The 15,775-nt window shown below is 39.4% G+C and overlaps 3 protein-coding genes across 4 annotated transcripts in view; all 3 read left to right on the top strand.

Annotated features, from left to right (window-relative positions):
- LOC135935526 (uncharacterized) overlaps positions 1 to 9,353 on the top strand; it is a 75,986-nt gene extending 66,633 nt beyond the window's left edge. Inside the window, exons 3-9 of one of the 2 annotated variants that reach the window (XM_065477930.1) lie at positions 262 to 617; positions 913 to 1,054; positions 1,996 to 2,382; positions 3,612 to 3,986; positions 4,517 to 4,771; positions 4,833 to 4,915; positions 5,268 to 9,353. In XM_065477930.1, coding sequence (XP_065334002.1) covers positions 262 to 617; positions 913 to 1,054; positions 1,996 to 2,382; positions 3,612 to 3,986; positions 4,517 to 4,771; positions 4,833 to 4,915; positions 5,268 to 5,643 — 1,974 coding nt within the window. In that variant the 3' untranslated portion in view covers positions 5,644 to 9,353. Of the gene's footprint in view, positions 1 to 261; positions 618 to 912; positions 1,055 to 1,995; positions 2,383 to 3,611; positions 3,987 to 4,516; positions 4,772 to 4,826; positions 4,916 to 5,267 lie in introns of both variants that reach the window. The other variant, XM_065477929.1, reaches the window with a different exon arrangement.
- A 1,389-nt stretch (positions 9,354 to 10,742) lies between these two features.
- Positions 10,743 to 12,469, top strand: LOC135936166 (neuropeptides capa receptor-like). Its single transcript, XM_065478885.1, has 4 exons — positions 10,743 to 11,735; positions 11,808 to 12,018; positions 12,070 to 12,271; positions 12,334 to 12,469. The coding sequence occupies exons 1-4, from the start codon at positions 11,418 to 11,420 to the stop codon at positions 12,359 to 12,361; spliced, it is 759 nt and encodes a 252-aa protein (XP_065334957.1). The 5' UTR covers positions 10,743 to 11,417; the 3' UTR covers positions 12,362 to 12,469.
- A 957-nt stretch (positions 12,470 to 13,426) lies between these two features.
- LOC135935756 (neuropeptides capa receptor-like) lies at positions 13,427 to 15,531 on the top strand. Its single transcript, XM_065478306.1, has 5 exons — positions 13,427 to 13,948; positions 13,997 to 14,195; positions 14,492 to 14,693; positions 14,750 to 14,954; positions 15,017 to 15,531. Exons 1-5 carry the CDS (start codon positions 13,806 to 13,808, stop codon positions 15,042 to 15,044), a joined length of 777 nt encoding a protein of 258 aa, XP_065334378.1. The 5' UTR covers positions 13,427 to 13,805; the 3' UTR covers positions 15,045 to 15,531.
- The last annotated feature ends 244 nt before the right edge of the window (positions 15,532 to 15,775 follow it).

The raw sequence follows: 15,775 nt of genomic DNA, 5'->3' as shown, positions 1-15,775 counted from the left end.
CTCTCTCTCCCTCTCTCTCTCTCTCTCTCTCTCCTCTCTCTCTCTCTCTCCTCTCTCTCTCGTCTCTCTCTCTCTCCTCTCTCTCTCCTCTCTCTCTCTCTCCTCTCTCTCTCTCTCTCTCTCTCTCTCTCTCTCATCCTCTCTCTCCTCTCTCTTAACGCTCTGTTCTTTTTGAGCAGTGTCGGTCCCATTTATTATTTAAAATTTGCTCACAAAGATGAATCAGTTTTGATATTGTTGTGTCGTGTGCGTGTGCCGCAGGTGCAGAGCGCTAACAACGTGCTGCTGCTGCACCTTGGGGTGGTGGACTCGCTGCTGTGCATCGTGTTCCTGCTTTTCTCGGCACCGGTGCTGCTGCGGGGCCCAGCAGCACCCGCCCAGGGCGCCACCGCGGGCCCTCTGTGCGCGCTGCACGGCTTCCTCTTCACACTGCTGCACCCGGTGGCCCTTTGGACCGTATGCGGACTCAACTGCGACCGCTACTACGCCATCTCGGCGCCGCTCCACTACACCAGCCTCGTCAACACCAGGAAGGTGGCCGTCTTCCTGGCCGCCTCCTGGATCCTCGCCATCGCCATGGCCATCCCGCCGCTTTTTATCACCGGCCCTGGATACAGGTTAGTACCGTGAAATGTTGTAGTTTTGCGGTTCCTTTTTGCGCTGATGCGAGGGCGTCATGGGTCACTTGGGAATTCTAGTCTGGTTTAACATATGAACTTTAATCCGAAAGCATAGACTCGAATAGTTGGTTTTAATATATTTTCTGGCTTAATTAGTTGTCCTCAGATATGAAATAAGTTTATATTTTCCTATTATAATAAGCTATCAAATATTCATTTCTGGGCTTTGCTTGATTTCAAATAAATTATGAGTCAAAATGGTTAACAACAGTATTTTTCCGTTATTATTCAGGTACACTGAGCCTTCAGGGTGTACGTTACACTTCACAGCGCCCCTAGCACCGCCTCCGACAGTCGCCATTTGGTACTCAGGCATCTACACACTCTTCACCCTCCTCGTACCAGCCGCACTCATCCTTGGATGCAATCTAAAGGTTAATTGCTTACAAGATCGATTAGATAAAGACATTTTGAGATGTCTCGCGTTGTCAAAGACCAAGAAAATTCGATTGCTTCTTGGAATTTGAGCCGGTAACGTGATTACGCACTGAGATATGAAAATGCTACTCATACACTAGCTATTATTAACATTCCAAAGATGTTATCCGTTCGCGGTGTTATTGGGACCCGGGTTTCAGCATTCGTGCTAGTGCAGTGCGCGCCCTTCCCGGTCCTCGGACAGGGATAAAAAGAGCAAAAAAGATCTGTTATTCCTCTAAGTCTATTTCTGGCACAACAGTTAGAGAGACGCAACTTCATTCCAACTGTAGGAACACTTGTTTTGTCGTTTGTTCGAATAAAAGTGATGGTAAAAGGGGTATAAAAATCACGATCAACTAGTTATATATGGTCAAGGTTTTTTAAAGATTAAAACTTTTTGATTTAGTTAGAGATTCAATATCAAAATTGGTTTCTACTTTTCATATCAGACACTGTTCCATTTCAAGTGCTAATTATGATTTTTAAAACACTTATACATGCATGTATATTAGAGTTTATTAAATTTCTTCCTTTTTTTGTTGCTGTAAGGAAATTTTTATTAATTTAAAATAAAGTTCTGAGAATCTTAAAAAACCTAATTTTAGTGATTCATTTGTCAGTTGCAGAGGTACACATCTATTTTTTATATTGTGGTGTTAGCAAAATATTGAATAATTTCTTTCGATTTTAGTAAACTAACGTTTAAAAAGAACTTAAAAATTATTGCTCGTTTCATTTGCCCTCTTCAACCTATAATACACTGTTAATCTCTATATAGCATATATCTCAATTATTAATTGCTGCAGCATAAGTTAAAAACCTCATAGCTCTGATAAACAATTAGGTCCAATTCCATCATAAAAAAATAAGATATAAACAATTGAAATTATCCCAGGTGTTGATGATCGCGCGCTACCACCGGCACCGAATCGCGTCGGCCATCTTTGAGGTGACCCTGTCGGCGCAGGTGACCATCACGCACCAGCGCAACCCGTTCTACCTGCAGAGCCAGTTCAAAGGGCGGCGTGCGATCGTGACGGTGCTGCAGCTGCTTGGCTCGCTGCTCGTCCTCTACTTTCCATACCACGGCGTCACGGTGTGGGAGGCGGCCGCCTCGGCCATCTCGGCGGCCAACCTGACCGCCGAGCAGGCGGCCACTGAGGTCGAGTGGCAGCCGCAGCAGTCGCCCGGCCACGTCGACCCGCTCGTCGTCTACCTGGCTATGGCGCTCATTACCTGCTCACCGCCTATCAACGGATTCATCTACGGCGTCAAAAGCAAAGTGAGAGCAATACATTTAATAATAAAATTCAGTTAGCGGGATTATTTTGGAAAAAAAATGAGTGGTATCTTGAAGCGATTGAGCCTTGTTGGATTTTTTACTGTAGGATATCATCTCTAGCAGCTTTCATTTTGATGTGTTTAGGGTGTTTGTTAGCCAACCCTTGTGTTTTAATCTGGATTAAAATTTTATGAGATTCGTGATGAATAATCAAAGATTAGAGTTAAAGACAGTTGATATTAGTTTTAATCACATCACGCTAAAGTGACAACAGAAGAATGCTATTTTCATTCAACGCGCGTATTTTTTCCTTTGATGTACATAAATGCTACAGGTGTTAAGGAACACACTGTGAGGCTAAAGACACATAATATCATCTTTTAAATTTTATTTTTTAAAATTTAAGATTTGAATTGATTAGGTTGAACTGGATTTTTTTCAGTCTTTTTTGCTAATTATTGCATCTCTTTACGCTCACAATTTACAATAATCTATAAGAAATTTTCAGCATCATGAAATTGTCTTGGATTATTAAGCGTTTAGGGGAACTCAGTGTCTAGACAGGAACAAAATTCCGTTTTTAAAATTAAATTCAATTTTTTAATCTCTCGGTGTACTGTGGCTGTGATCCATATAATTGCTTATTTCCTTATTTTTTTAAAAGTCAAAAATTTCGTCTAGATAAAATAAGTACGAAAAATCTTAAAATTAAAAATTAATTACTTTTAATACGACTTTGCAAGCATATAATTCTTATCTACCAACATTAAGAAATATTGACACTTTTTAAAATATATTTTTATATACTTATCCACAAAAATTTGACATTAAATAAAAATTATCTTTTAACTTCTCTTAATTTTTTTTAATATTGAAAGTCCATATTATAAACCCTTTTAAATTTTAAAGATATTTTTTCAAATTTTCTTACTTTGTTACTTAAAATATCATTATCATTGACCCCTTTTGAATAGATATAATTATATTCTCTGCATTAAAAGTTGTTCAATTTTATATAAATAACTACTTTAAACGTCAAACTAACCTAATACAAATTTTATTCCTGAAACACATACTTTGGTTCTACTGTGTGGACGAGTGGAATTAGTAGCACGCAATAACAAACCACTCTGATCTCATGACTTAATCTTCAACTATTAATTGGCTCGCATCCAAACTGCAAGAATAACAAACAGTTGTGATAAATTTCGAACATTGCTGTTTGGCAGGCGCTGCGGAAGTCGTTCGCCAACTTCTTGCGCAAGCAGATGACCAAGAGCGAGGTGAACCACGAGATCCAGGCGCGCACGCCGTCTGCGTGCGGGTCGCGGCGGCCGTCGCTGACCCCGCTGGGCCAGCTGCTGGGTCGGCCGGCGCACCAGCGCCGCCTGTCCGAGGTGCTGCTCGAGCCGGCGGGCACCCGGTTCGCCCTGTCGCCGCACAGGCCGCGCCTGCTCAAGCGGATGGCCACCGAGCTGTCGTGGCGGCCCACCCTGCTCGCGGCCGCGACCTCCATCGACCTCGACGCCAAGATGCGCCGCTCGCGCTCCGCCAGGGACAGCATCGCCGACATGAGACATGGACTGAGCTGCAACACTCTGCAGGTCGGTGTTTCATTTTTAATTTATTCTGAAAAAAATATTTTCTGATCTAAGAAACTCGCTGGCCACACTAAAACTAAAATCACTCCAGAAATCCTTTTTGAGTACATACCGCTTTAAAAAATTTTGGTTTTGCTATTATTGCACCATGCCAGTTGGATGGAAGCAATTTGGCAATTTTTAGTCTAATTCATCTCGTAAAAATTAGAATCAGTAAAATCCAGATTTTAAAAGAAAACGATTCATCTCTCGAAATTTGCGAAAATTTAAATATAAATGATTTTTATTGTTAATTTTATAAAATTGAATTTCAAATAAGTTACATGTAGCATTTTTTGTAATTGTGTTAGAAGTGTGTGAATATTTGGTTGAAACAAATTCTCTTTAATGTGCTCGAAGAATCACAAAAAATTTAAAATATCTCTTAAATATGAAATCTTGCAATAAATGTTGTTTAATATAATATCTAATATTAGTTTTTAAAAATGTAAACTTATTAATTTAACAGTAATTCACTTCTATTTTCACTCAAGGTTCCGGGCAACGAGCAGGCGGTGGCGTTGCCGGCGCCATCGAGGCAGCAGTCGCCGCCGAAGATGCGACAGAGCACCAGTACGGCCAGCTTGCTGGTGCAGAAGGTGTTGTTGGCGCCCAGGTCGGTCTGCGCGTCCAAGACCGACCGGCCGCGCACGCCGCCCCCCGAGCGCGTCTCGCCGCAGATCCTGATCACCAGGGCACTCTCCCAGGACCAGCCTGACAGCCCCTCCAGGCAAAGGGAGCAGGACCAAGTGAGTCCAATGCGGTGGAGGAAAAAATGGATTTGATGAGCCTTGAATTTTAAAGGAACAGGATGACTCGTCGACCGCGGCGCTCATTCAGACCGGCGGCAGCAGCAACCCTGAGTCACTTTGTGGGTCGAGTCCTTCATCGAGGTGAGTTGTACCCTGAGAACCTGTATTTTATTGTTTTTGGAGAGACGAATCAAGATGGACCAGTGTCAAAATATTTTTACTTTCCCTCAAAACTCATATATTTTTGTTCTCCCAACAAAAGGTTGAGTTATATGGTTATTTAGGTTTGGTTCCCCAGCGAAAAAATAAAATTCAAGCTTATTTTTTTGTTCACTGAATATTTCATCAGTGATTGAAAAAGGTACTGAATTGCTGGCTTCAGTCATTAGAAATTAAGGGAAATTTTAAATTTTCATGATAAGTTTATTGAAATTTTACTATCTTTAAAGCTAGATCAAAAAATATTTTAAAATGAGAAATAAAATTTTTCTAGGGATGAAAGTCTGAATTTGGACCTGGAGGCGGGTACCCTGAGCCTGAGCCGGGCGTCGCACCGGGTGTGCTACTCGCTGGACGACGTGAGCTGCGGCGGCCACCACGCGCTGGCCGCCTCGCCGGCCACCTCGCCGACCTCAACAAGCCAGCAGCCGCTGAGCCTACCGTCAGTGCCAGTGGCGCAGCGCAACGGCAACAGCAGCGGCTCGTGGCTGCGCAACCTGATCTTCGCGCGCCACCTCAGAGAGACGAGCTCGCCGTCCAGCAGGAATCTCATGTCGTGGCCTATCAGAACGGACCTGTCCAAGCGCAGCGTAACCAAAAGTACCAAAAGTTGTTGTGATGTTCATAATACTCACGAGAATATCATCTAGTTTCTCAGCACTCTGATTGAACTCGTTTTCTTTACTCGCTTGTGATTTTTTCGTTCCGTCTTTCGTAAAAATGGTTTGTAGAGGTGATTATATTTTAAGATTTTTGTCCGATAATAGAAATCGGCAGAGAAGGGACGGCAGGAATAAATTGGATCCTATTTTTCCATTAATTTCCGGTTCAGTTTTATGGAAAACAGCAATTTAAAAAATATTTTCTGTATTTAAAAATGAGCTCCATTTTTAAAAAACTTCCAGACTTGTTGCCTTTAAATTTTATTCGATTTTTTTTTAATGTTGTCTGAATAATATTTTTAGAATCGCTGCACTGCACTTTGCAAAAGAGATATGAGCTCATCGATTTTTTTTTAAATGAGTAAAAATAGTTTTAGGCTGCGCTAATATTTTTCAAGATCATACTAATCACGCAGCGCTTGGCCTATAGTTTGACACTTAAATTTTTCGTGGATCCAAGAAAAAAATTTTTAATGTCAGATTCCGTGATTTTACCAGATCCATTTTTTATGGAAATAATAGAGAAAAATGGTTTGATTCAATTTTTAAATTGTTTCCTGGCCCTGCCTACCCAAATTGAAACGGAAACGGACCGAGCTGAAATGACCGAAAATCAACAATTGGCTGTAATTTCAATGCATTTATTTTAATCCACGTTATAAACTCACCCGTTGTTATAAATTAATACATGTTACTCCTGACAGCGGCGCGTCAGGATAAAATTGATTGAATTCGCTCGGCAGTGGTTGTGCAGAGCTATAAATATTGCGAAATAGCGAAATCATGCATGTCTGTATGTGTGTTCCTGTTGTGTCGTTAAAAAATGTAACCGTGCACAGGGGTGTGTGTCAATCAGCCGGCGGGGTGCAATTACAGTTTCCGGCCGATTGCTGGCAGAGAGGCAAAACACACACTACTTGTTGTCTCTGGCCTAGTAGTAGCAGCAGAAGCGTCTCGTCGTGTCTCGCTCAGAGCAAATAATTCCCGTTCGCCACTGTAAATGAATTTAACTCGCTATCTCTCTCAATGTACAAAACTCATCGTGCGCTGAAATAGGCGTAGATTAATGCAAAATGTACCATTCACTCACTCACACACTGCGTGTCAACACACACATGTTCTCCGTTGAACAGGGTATTTCCAGCCAACTGAAACGCGGAACAGCGAACGAATTAGTACATATATTTACCCGATGCAAATGCCGCGCGATGAGAACACCTGCGCCTTCATTATTGTTGCGCGTTGTATGAGTGACTGTTGTTAAAACAAGACGGATTCCAATCAGCGAGCACACATTTTTAAACATCTAATGTTATTTTCAACAACGAACTTAGATTGATATTGCAAATAATCGCAAATTGGATTTTTTGTGCATTTCACCGGTTATGAAGTTTCAATTAGGCTTCAAGTGAAACGTATTTCATTGTGACAAATTGGAATCCGTCCTTAAATGATACTCTACTCGAAAATGTTTATTGGTTTTTACGTCGATTCATTGCTCAAGTCATATTTTCTCAAGCAATGCGAACAATTTTTAAATTCTATATAGCCATATGAGTTGACTGATTCATTTTTCTTACAATTAGTCATAACATCCGATAATTGGGCTATTTTTAGATTATCTAGCACGTAAAAGAAACTTTTTGAATCTAGTAGAGGAATATTCAGGTCCGCCAACTCTATTTTTATTGACTATACAGGGCTCCGTAACTAAAACCTAGGAATTTTAATTTTTAAAACATATCTTTATTACAAAGAGAGCGAGAAAAAGTTGATATTTTGTGTGGACAATCTAAACTTTAGCGGAAAACTTGTGAAACGCTTTTGACGTCAGGTCAAAATGGGTCGTAGTAATTGTTCCGAGTTTATTTTGCTCGAATGCTCTCTACCGGAATATCCTCGAAAGGAATTTTCCCAAATGATTTGTGAAGTTTCTCAAATGATAACCGGATATCGCACGACCGGTCATTGGAATGGGCCCGAATAAATGAAAATACCCTTGAACAATTTAAAACGAAAACTCAGATTTTCACCAAAACCATTTTTTCATATTAGAAGATATTTATTATCCAATCAAAATCAGGAACTAGATTTTGCCATACGCACTTCTTCTTGCCGTCATTTTGTTGCCCTGAACCTCATTTCCAGAACATTTGAACTTTTTTAACTCTGATCAAATCTCAGGTTCATTGTCGGGTGCGTGTCCATTCATGTGAGCTTGAGTTTGTTTAAAATTCAGCATAGATTTCAGCCTTCATTCCACATGCTGGTTGCATGGCGCGTGGCAATGTCTCTTCTTTCACGCAACACAAGTCGGTTATTAAACTTAGAACCTGCGGTACTGCTCACATTAACTATGACACTGAAGAGAAATAAGAGAAAATGAGGAGACAAGCAATTTAAATTATTGCAACTGTCGTGTCAGAATTTTTAAAATTCTTGGAAGTGGTAGTTTATTTCTTGAACCGTGTGAGCAATAACCGATTTTGTTCGGGTAAAGTTATTTGTTATTTGAGCAATGTCATTTGGGTATATATTCTTTCGGAATATTTCAGTTGAATTTTTCGGCTAAATGAATTCGGGCTAATTATTAGGCACTGTCAAAATGATAGAAAATGGATAAAAACGTCACTATCTTCGCCTTCGCCCTCTGTGTATTTTAGAACTGTGATCATCGTCTTGTAATTTTCCTTCCGATTCTCACACTCTGCTCTTTCCTCGATTACATTGTAATATATTATCTATTAAGGAAAACCATATAGCTCTTCTCAAAAAGGGGAATACAAAAGCGCAAAACGGTTGTTCTGAACAGCCTCAAGTGAGATTTTAATGAGGATTATATAGCATCAAAGAGACGAATTTTCGCATATAAATCGTCGCACTGTAGACCAGTCAGAAAAATAAACTCTCGTTGTCGGTACAAATTGCTTTTGCAATACACAATAAACACACTCGTACGATCGAGAGCGGATATTTATAGCTTTTTCTCGCGTAAAAGGCTGCTTTATTTCTTCAAGAGAGAGCTTACGGCGTGCTGTTTTACTACTATTGTCCCATTCCGGATTTAATTTTCCTATAATTTTTAATTTCTGCAATTAGGTGATCTCGTTAACAAGTACACTCTCACCTAGGGTTAAGATTCAGGTGTGTTATCTTAGCGTCTCTTGGCAGTGTTTCTGAGTGTGATGTGCTTTATTTGGAGAAATACTAACGTGGATGTTTTACCAACATGAGTGTCAACAAAAGATGATGTGAAATAATTCCTTTCCATTCAAATAGAGAATTGTAGACTACACTTTACATAGCGTGTACAATAAATATACATTATACATGACGTTATTTATTTTGAGCAGAAAACGAAACCAAAAAACAATGCCCGTGAAATATATAATTATACACAAATGTTACCTCGTGAATCCAAAGAGGAATTTAAAATGGAAAGAGCAGTGCTTCTGAGCTGGAAGAAATCGAAGTGGTGCTTTGAGAGCAGCGCGCGAAATGTCTATGAAAATCGTTCGTTGTTGACTAGTGAATATATAATAATGTTGTATGAAAAACATAAGAACGGTATGGATCATGTCATAACATAGTTGTCCAAAGCGTAAGTGTTGCGGAAGAAAAATGTGACAAAAATATGTGAACGTTTGAAATAAACGTACGGAGAAACACACTTTCTTCATGTCTTTCAAGTCTCCGAATTCTGTGTCTCATTCAATATCATTGCTTCTTCTTTTAATATCTTTTAAAAAGTATCATGGCCAGTGATTTCTATCACATCAACTATTTCCCAGAGAAATCAATCGCTTACTAACAAATATGAAGAAGTAGACAAACGAGTAAAATTTTAGAAAAAGTTAAAATTCCTAATCAGTTTCGCTCAGTGTTTACCTTGTTTAACTGTTGATGTAGCCTTAGGAATAAAAAATGACGTCGTCTAGTTTTGGTAATGTGTGAAATGATTAATCGATTATTCTCTTTCATTTTCACTCTTCTCCGTCCATGCTTCCCACTGTATGTAAATGAAATGAAAGCAATCCTACTATTAGGACTTAAAAATATACTGTATCTTAGTTAAAATGTCGACACTTTTGAGGTTGATTGTTTCATAATATAATTAACGAATTAACGGACTTCATCCTTGTTTCTTTAAAATAAGTTTTTAAAGCAACGAGGCTGAAGTCGTTTTTTGTATTCTTATATAACTTTTCGCATTTAATTTATTTCTTTAGAGGAAAAGGTTAGAAAATATTACGCCACCTGCACTGAAGAAATGCTGCGCTGCAAAGTTTCCCTTCCGTCGCAAGGCGAAGTAAGTGCGGGTTTTCCCCAATGATCGCTTTGATACGCTATGATCTAACAGATAATCACGGCCTAAGAGCAAAGGAATCCAATCATTTTAGTTATGGAAATGACCAAATTGTTTTATATCGTGGCTAGCCCGGTGAGTATAAAACGATTTGTTAAAAAAACCTGCGCACTTTAAAATAATAATAATAATATGATAAATTTTATTTGCATATTACAAAATTACGGTTTATCTTTCATTACGCTAATGCGAAATTTAAAATGCATTTCCAAAAAATTGCAGGCTTTTAATTATAGTGGGTACACGCCCGAAAAGTGCGTGAGAATTGGAGCGTCATTATCAGTAGAATGCTTGCCATTTTCATCATTCTACCTCGGAACAGCTAAAACGAAGGACACAATATCGCTGGACATGAACATCGACTCTTTTGACAATCATTACAACATGTTGTTGCATTTTTACAACAAAAGCAACAACATTTCCACGAAAGCTCGTGACTTGGACGAGTTTCTCAAATTTCGGACGAGAGAGTTATCTGGATTTGAGATCGCAACACTTGTAGTGTACGGCATCATGTTCTTCACGGGTGTCTTGGGCAACATTTTAGTCTGCGTGGTCATCGCCAAGGAACCCTCGATGCACACGGCCACTAAATTATTTCTCGTTAGCCTCGCTCTCGCGGACATCACGATCTTTTTTGTAGGCAAGTCTTTTATTCATTTCTCATTTCGGCGAGAGGTAAGTAATTTAAATTTAAAATGTCAGTGTACTATATAACTTATTAAATGCAGCAATTTAATTTGCGTGTTTTTAAGAGTAACTTCTGTTTTAAGTAATTTCTATCGTAGTTTCATTCGCAAAATGTTGTGTTTGTGGGCAAAAATGCTAAGCCAAGGGTTTAATAATTATACTAGAGTATATTTAGCAGGAAATACTCCAGTGGCTGATATTATGAGATTTTTTCAGGCTATAAAACGCTGGAGCTATTTTTCAGTCCTCTTTCAACCAAAGCCACGGAATCTTGAAGAGCAATTATACGTACTTGTTACTTACGACTTATGCATATGGGGAGCTGTGCAAATGCAGGCTGCATGGTTACATTTAACAGTTTGATATTCTGATAATGTTTTTTATCTAAGGGCTCATTTAAATATGTATTCGTATTTTATAGCCTCACCGCAGAGCGAATAACATGGCAGCGCAAATGACAAAGGAAGCAGTCTCGCGGTGCAGCATCTCTTAATTAGCTCCTTGATCTAAAAGTTATAGAGTTCTATGCAGCCATAGTCTTGAATATATACTACTTTACAGCAAGCATTGCAAAATTTCTCTGCAAATAAGCGACTGTTGCGTAGAATTAAAAATTTTTAATCATAATCACAGTTAGTTAACTCAAATCAACCAAACTTTTTTCCAGAAATGCCAAACGAAGTGTACACGGATTACTTCTTCGGTGATGTTAACTGGGAGTTGGGTGACACCGCCTGCAAGCTTTCATTTTTCTTGCCAGAAGTGTATTACTTATTTGTATTTTAGATTTGTCAAGCAGAGAGAGAGTTTATTTGGTTGGTTTAGGGCAACGAACGCGTCCGTGCTGACGATTCTTGCCTTCTCTGTGGAGCGCTACCTTGCCATTTGTCACCCTCTCCGCTCGAAGGCCATGTCAAACTTGCGAAGGGCAGTGCGTATTATAGCAGCGATTTGGCTTGCCTCGCTCGTCTGCGCCATTCCCTACACACTTGGCTCTGAATTGGTCGCTTTAAATATCAGCCAGGTATATTTTAATAAAATCTTCAATTTTTAAAGAAGAGACTTGTGAAAAATAAGTGTCGTCTTTCTTTTGCAGCCCTATTTTGCATGCAGATACGAATCCGACGATGCATTTCTCGTGAGTCACTACTTCGTGGGAATAGCAAGCAGCATTTGTTTCTTTGCTATCCCCTTCACGGTGTTAGTTGTACTCTACTCGCGCATTACAATAGTCCTTCGCAACCGCGGAAACATTGGAGAGTGTCGCACCTTGAACCCCAACACCAAGTCCGTCATCTGGATGTTAGGTTAATGCTAATAAAAAAAACTTGAATGTCCTTATCTAACCATTATTCCAGCCGCCGTGGTTTTCTCCTTTTTCCTGTGCTGGGCACCATTCCACTTGCATCGCATCATCTACTTCAATTTTCAAATTGATGGCGATTTGAAAACTATAGAAAAGGATCTATACTCCACCAGCGGCTTTACCTTTTACCTTTCATCCACCATTAATCCGATTCTGTACAACCTTATGTCAGCCAAATATCGCAACGCCTTCAAGTGAGACGTTCGACACTCACAACATTTCTTGTGATATTAATAATTCCATTTTTTAATTGCAGGGCAACTCTTTGCAATCAGAAAAATTGAGTGCTCCACTAAGATGAAAATTCTTTTAAATATTATAAAAAATTTGAAACCGTTTAACAACTGCCATGACTCTCAATCTCAAGACCGCCATAATTTCTTCTATTTTATTTGTTAAATGCACTAGTATTTGTATTGTATTCATTTTAACCCTACGATAATTGTTCATGGAAATAAAACGATTAATAATTAACAAAATATACAAAAATATTAAATTAATAAACGCATCATCTGCAATGAGGACTTCAATTAAAGCACACCGTGAATTCAAACATGACAACATGACAAGAATTATTTTTTGGTAACCAACAGTCGCATAGTCAGCCTGTCGTCGAGCTTCTGTTGTTTTTTTAGCATATAATTAAAATACTTTATATTGTCGTTCAGCACGCACAGATCCGTTCACATTGTGAAAAGTTGCCGCTGTATGCACTTTGGACGCAAGCCATCAGCTCGATCTCAACAACAAAATAATAAATTTTAACTCGTTCGTCGGTTTTAATTAGTAAAAAGTGCTCACCACAAGCACGTACACGCCCCTGAAACGCGTGTTTATTTTTTATGTTACTATAAACAACCTCAACGTGGTAACACGCAAGAAACCCTCCGCAGTTAGTTTGTGGCGAAAAGGACAAAGCGATGGACGCTTTGTTCAACACGAGCAACATATTATTATCGTTGCTCGAAGATTACGACCCATTGAACGATAGAAGCGAGCTATCTGCTCAGGAGGTCATCACGTTGGTAGCGTATGGGGCTATGTTCTGCACGGGCATCGTGGGCAATATTTTTGTCTGCGTGGTCATCGCCAGGCAGCCCTCGATGCACACTGTCACCAATTTTTTCCTCGTCAGCCTCGCCATCGCCGACATCACCATCCTCTCCGTTGGCGAGTCTAACTATTTAATTTTTCTTGTTTTTAAGAGTGGCCATACAGTTAACGAGCCCATATACGTCTTTGACAATGGAGGAATAAGCAAAAATACTTTCATATTGAATTGAAATGCCACAGTTTTTAAAATACCCAATTTCAAAATTTTTGACCTAACATTCTCGAATTTCTAAGTGCAGTAGCAAGGGGTGACATATTGTCTCACCAAGAAAATAAGAGACCAAACGGATCAACATGTGCAGCATTTTACAAATTGAGAGTGAATTTCTTAACCTATAGAATAGGAGGCAAGTGGCCCTTGAGTGGGCTGGGTCCCTGTGCGGCCTGGTGCGCCCATGTTATCCGTTCGCGGTGTTATTGGCACCCGGGTTTCAGCATTCGTGCTAGTGCAGTGCGCGCCCTTCCCGGTCCTCCGGTCTTCGGACAGGGATAAAAAGAGCAAAAAAAATACAATTTTAAAACTTAATACATACCTTCTTAGGGTTGCGTATATAAGTTTACGTTCAGTTTACGAAGTAAGTGTTCCAATATTAAATTTTATCAAATCAGGAAATCATGTTTAATAAAACCACTAACAAATTACATTTTTTTACTATTCCAGAGATGCCAAATGAAGTTTATATCAACTATTTAAAGGGCAACCAACCCTGGACATTGGGTGGGATCGTCTGCAAACTTACAGCACTCATACCTGAAACGTATTTTATTTGTTTGCGCTTGCACACTATAAAAGAATATTGGTTTAGAGCGACAAATGCGTCCGTGCTTACGATCTTGGCCTTCTCTGTTGAGCGCTATGTGGCCATCTGCTACCCTCTGCGATCGCTGGCCCTTTCACACCTTCGCAGGGCAAAGCGCATCCTCACGGCAATTTGGCTGACCTCGCTCGTCTGCGCCGTTCCTTTCTGTCTCGATTTTGAACTCATTTCTGTGAATGCCATCCAGGTGTGTATACAAAGGCCAATTTTATGATATCAATAAGGGTAATATTAAATTGCTGTAGCAGGTCTGTGTGATATTTGCAAGAGACACTTTCAAAGGTTACAATTTGTCCTTAATAATTTCAAAATTGAATTAATGCACAAATTAATTTTAATTTTAATGATAAATTTTATTTTTACTTTTGTAAACTCTCCTCTTTTATGATTTACCATCTCTTCCCTTCTTTGCTTTTTTTTCTCGTGTGAAGTGAGAAACAACTTAAGATAATAAAAATCAAATATTTTCTGTGGTGCTTGTAGCCGTCTCTTCATTGCGACGCAACAGGTTTGATCTTGAAAGATTACTACATGGGCATCATCAGCAGCGTGCTGTTCTTTATCATCCCCTTCGCGGTTATGGTCTATCTCTACTCCAGGATTGCGATGGTAGTTCGCTCCCGCAAGAGCATCGGAGAATCTCGCACCTTGGACGCTTCAACAAAGTCTGTCATTCGGATGCTGGGTACGTGTGGCCGAAAAACAAGACGCGCTGAAAGATTAAAAACTGTTCATTTTCAGCCGCAGTGGTTTTTTCCTTTTTCCTGTGTTGGGCACCATTCCACTTTCAACGCCTATTTTTTGCACATTTGTCTGAGCAGACGATATTCTTGGCAGAAATCAATCACTTGCTTTATGTCATCAGTGGCTTTTCTTTCTACCTTTCATCCACCCTGAACCCGATACTTTACAACGTCATGTCGGCCAAATATCGGAATGCTTTCAAGTGAGTCAGAAATATCCACTTGTTGGAGTTTCCAAATTAAAACCTGTTCCCTTTGTTTGCAGGGCCACTCTTTATGGACGGATAGTATAATTAAATGGAGGATAAAGCCTTACACCATGCATGTTCATAAAATTCAACAGTTATTGTCGATAAAATTATCAAAACATATCACACTTTGGAAATATTTTGCACTTTGCACGACCCAAAAGTCACTGTCAATTTGGGCTAAAAGAACTATACAGGTTGTGTTCAGACCGGAATTGAGACCATATGTAAGAACTCTAGATGTTAATGTTGTTTTTATAAAGTCATTATTGACACATGTAATCGTACGCTTAGTTGGGCATTTGAACGCAAGCGGAACACAGATAATGCTGACGATTATATATACACCTGCTGCCTCATTGTTAGTGCATACGCTGTATGAGACGAAGTGCGACCGCGGCGTTCTATTTTGTGCTATTCAGAAGCAAAACAATTCACGCTTTATCGGAAACCCCTATGCCAACTGTTTTAACTTTGTCATTTCACTCCAAATCAACGATTCTGAATTTAATAAAGTTAAATTGATTCAAAATTTTCCATCGTTTAAATCACTTTCCGCTGTCAAAAACACGGACAATCTCAATACTATAGTTCATTGCTGCTACAGTTTTTATCCTGTTAATTGTATTTTTTAAGTATATATGTGAGGAAATGTTAAAAATTCCTATTTGGTAGAGTGGTGATGGTGATAATTTATTGGAGAACAAAAAGTTTACGACAGCTGACAAAGTTCAAAGATGAATTAGCTTTTGTGGCTCAAAAAAAGTTATATTGAA

The sequence above is a fragment of the Cloeon dipterum genome, chromosome 2 (assembly GCF_949628265.1).
Source record: "Cloeon dipterum chromosome 2, ieCloDipt1.1, whole genome shotgun sequence".
NCBI lineage: Eukaryota > Metazoa > Arthropoda > Insecta > Ephemeroptera > Baetidae > Cloeon > Cloeon dipterum.
The sequence above is the reverse complement of the archived record's forward strand: the minus strand, read 5'-3'. Positions and strand labels throughout refer to the sequence as shown.

What these genes read in the sequence shown, in the direction of transcription:
- LOC135936166 (XM_065478885.1), top strand. Translation starts at nt 11,418, where the DNA reads ATGTTAACTGGGAGTTGGGTGACACCGCCTGCAAGCTTTCATTTTTCT. An exon ending in TCGCTTTAAATATCAGCCAG is followed by an intron (nt 11,736 to 11,807) that starts GTATATTTTAAT and finishes TTTCTTTTGCAG; the next exon opens with CCCTATTTTGCATGCAGATA. An exon ending in GTCCGTCATCTGGATGTTAG is followed by an intron (nt 12,019 to 12,069) that starts GTTAATGCTAAT and finishes CCATTATTCCAG; the next exon opens with CCGCCGTGGTTTTCTCCTTT.
- LOC135935756 (XM_065478306.1), top strand. Translation starts at nt 13,806, where the DNA reads ATGTTTAATAAAACCACTAACAAATTACATTTTTTTACTATTCCAGAG. An exon ending in ACAGCACTCATACCTGAAAC is followed by an intron (nt 13,949 to 13,996) that starts GTATTTTATTTG and finishes ATATTGGTTTAG; the next exon opens with AGCGACAAATGCGTCCGTGC. An exon ending in TTTCTGTGAATGCCATCCAG is followed by an intron (nt 14,196 to 14,491) that starts GTGTGTATACAA and finishes TGGTGCTTGTAG; the next exon opens with CCGTCTCTTCATTGCGACGC.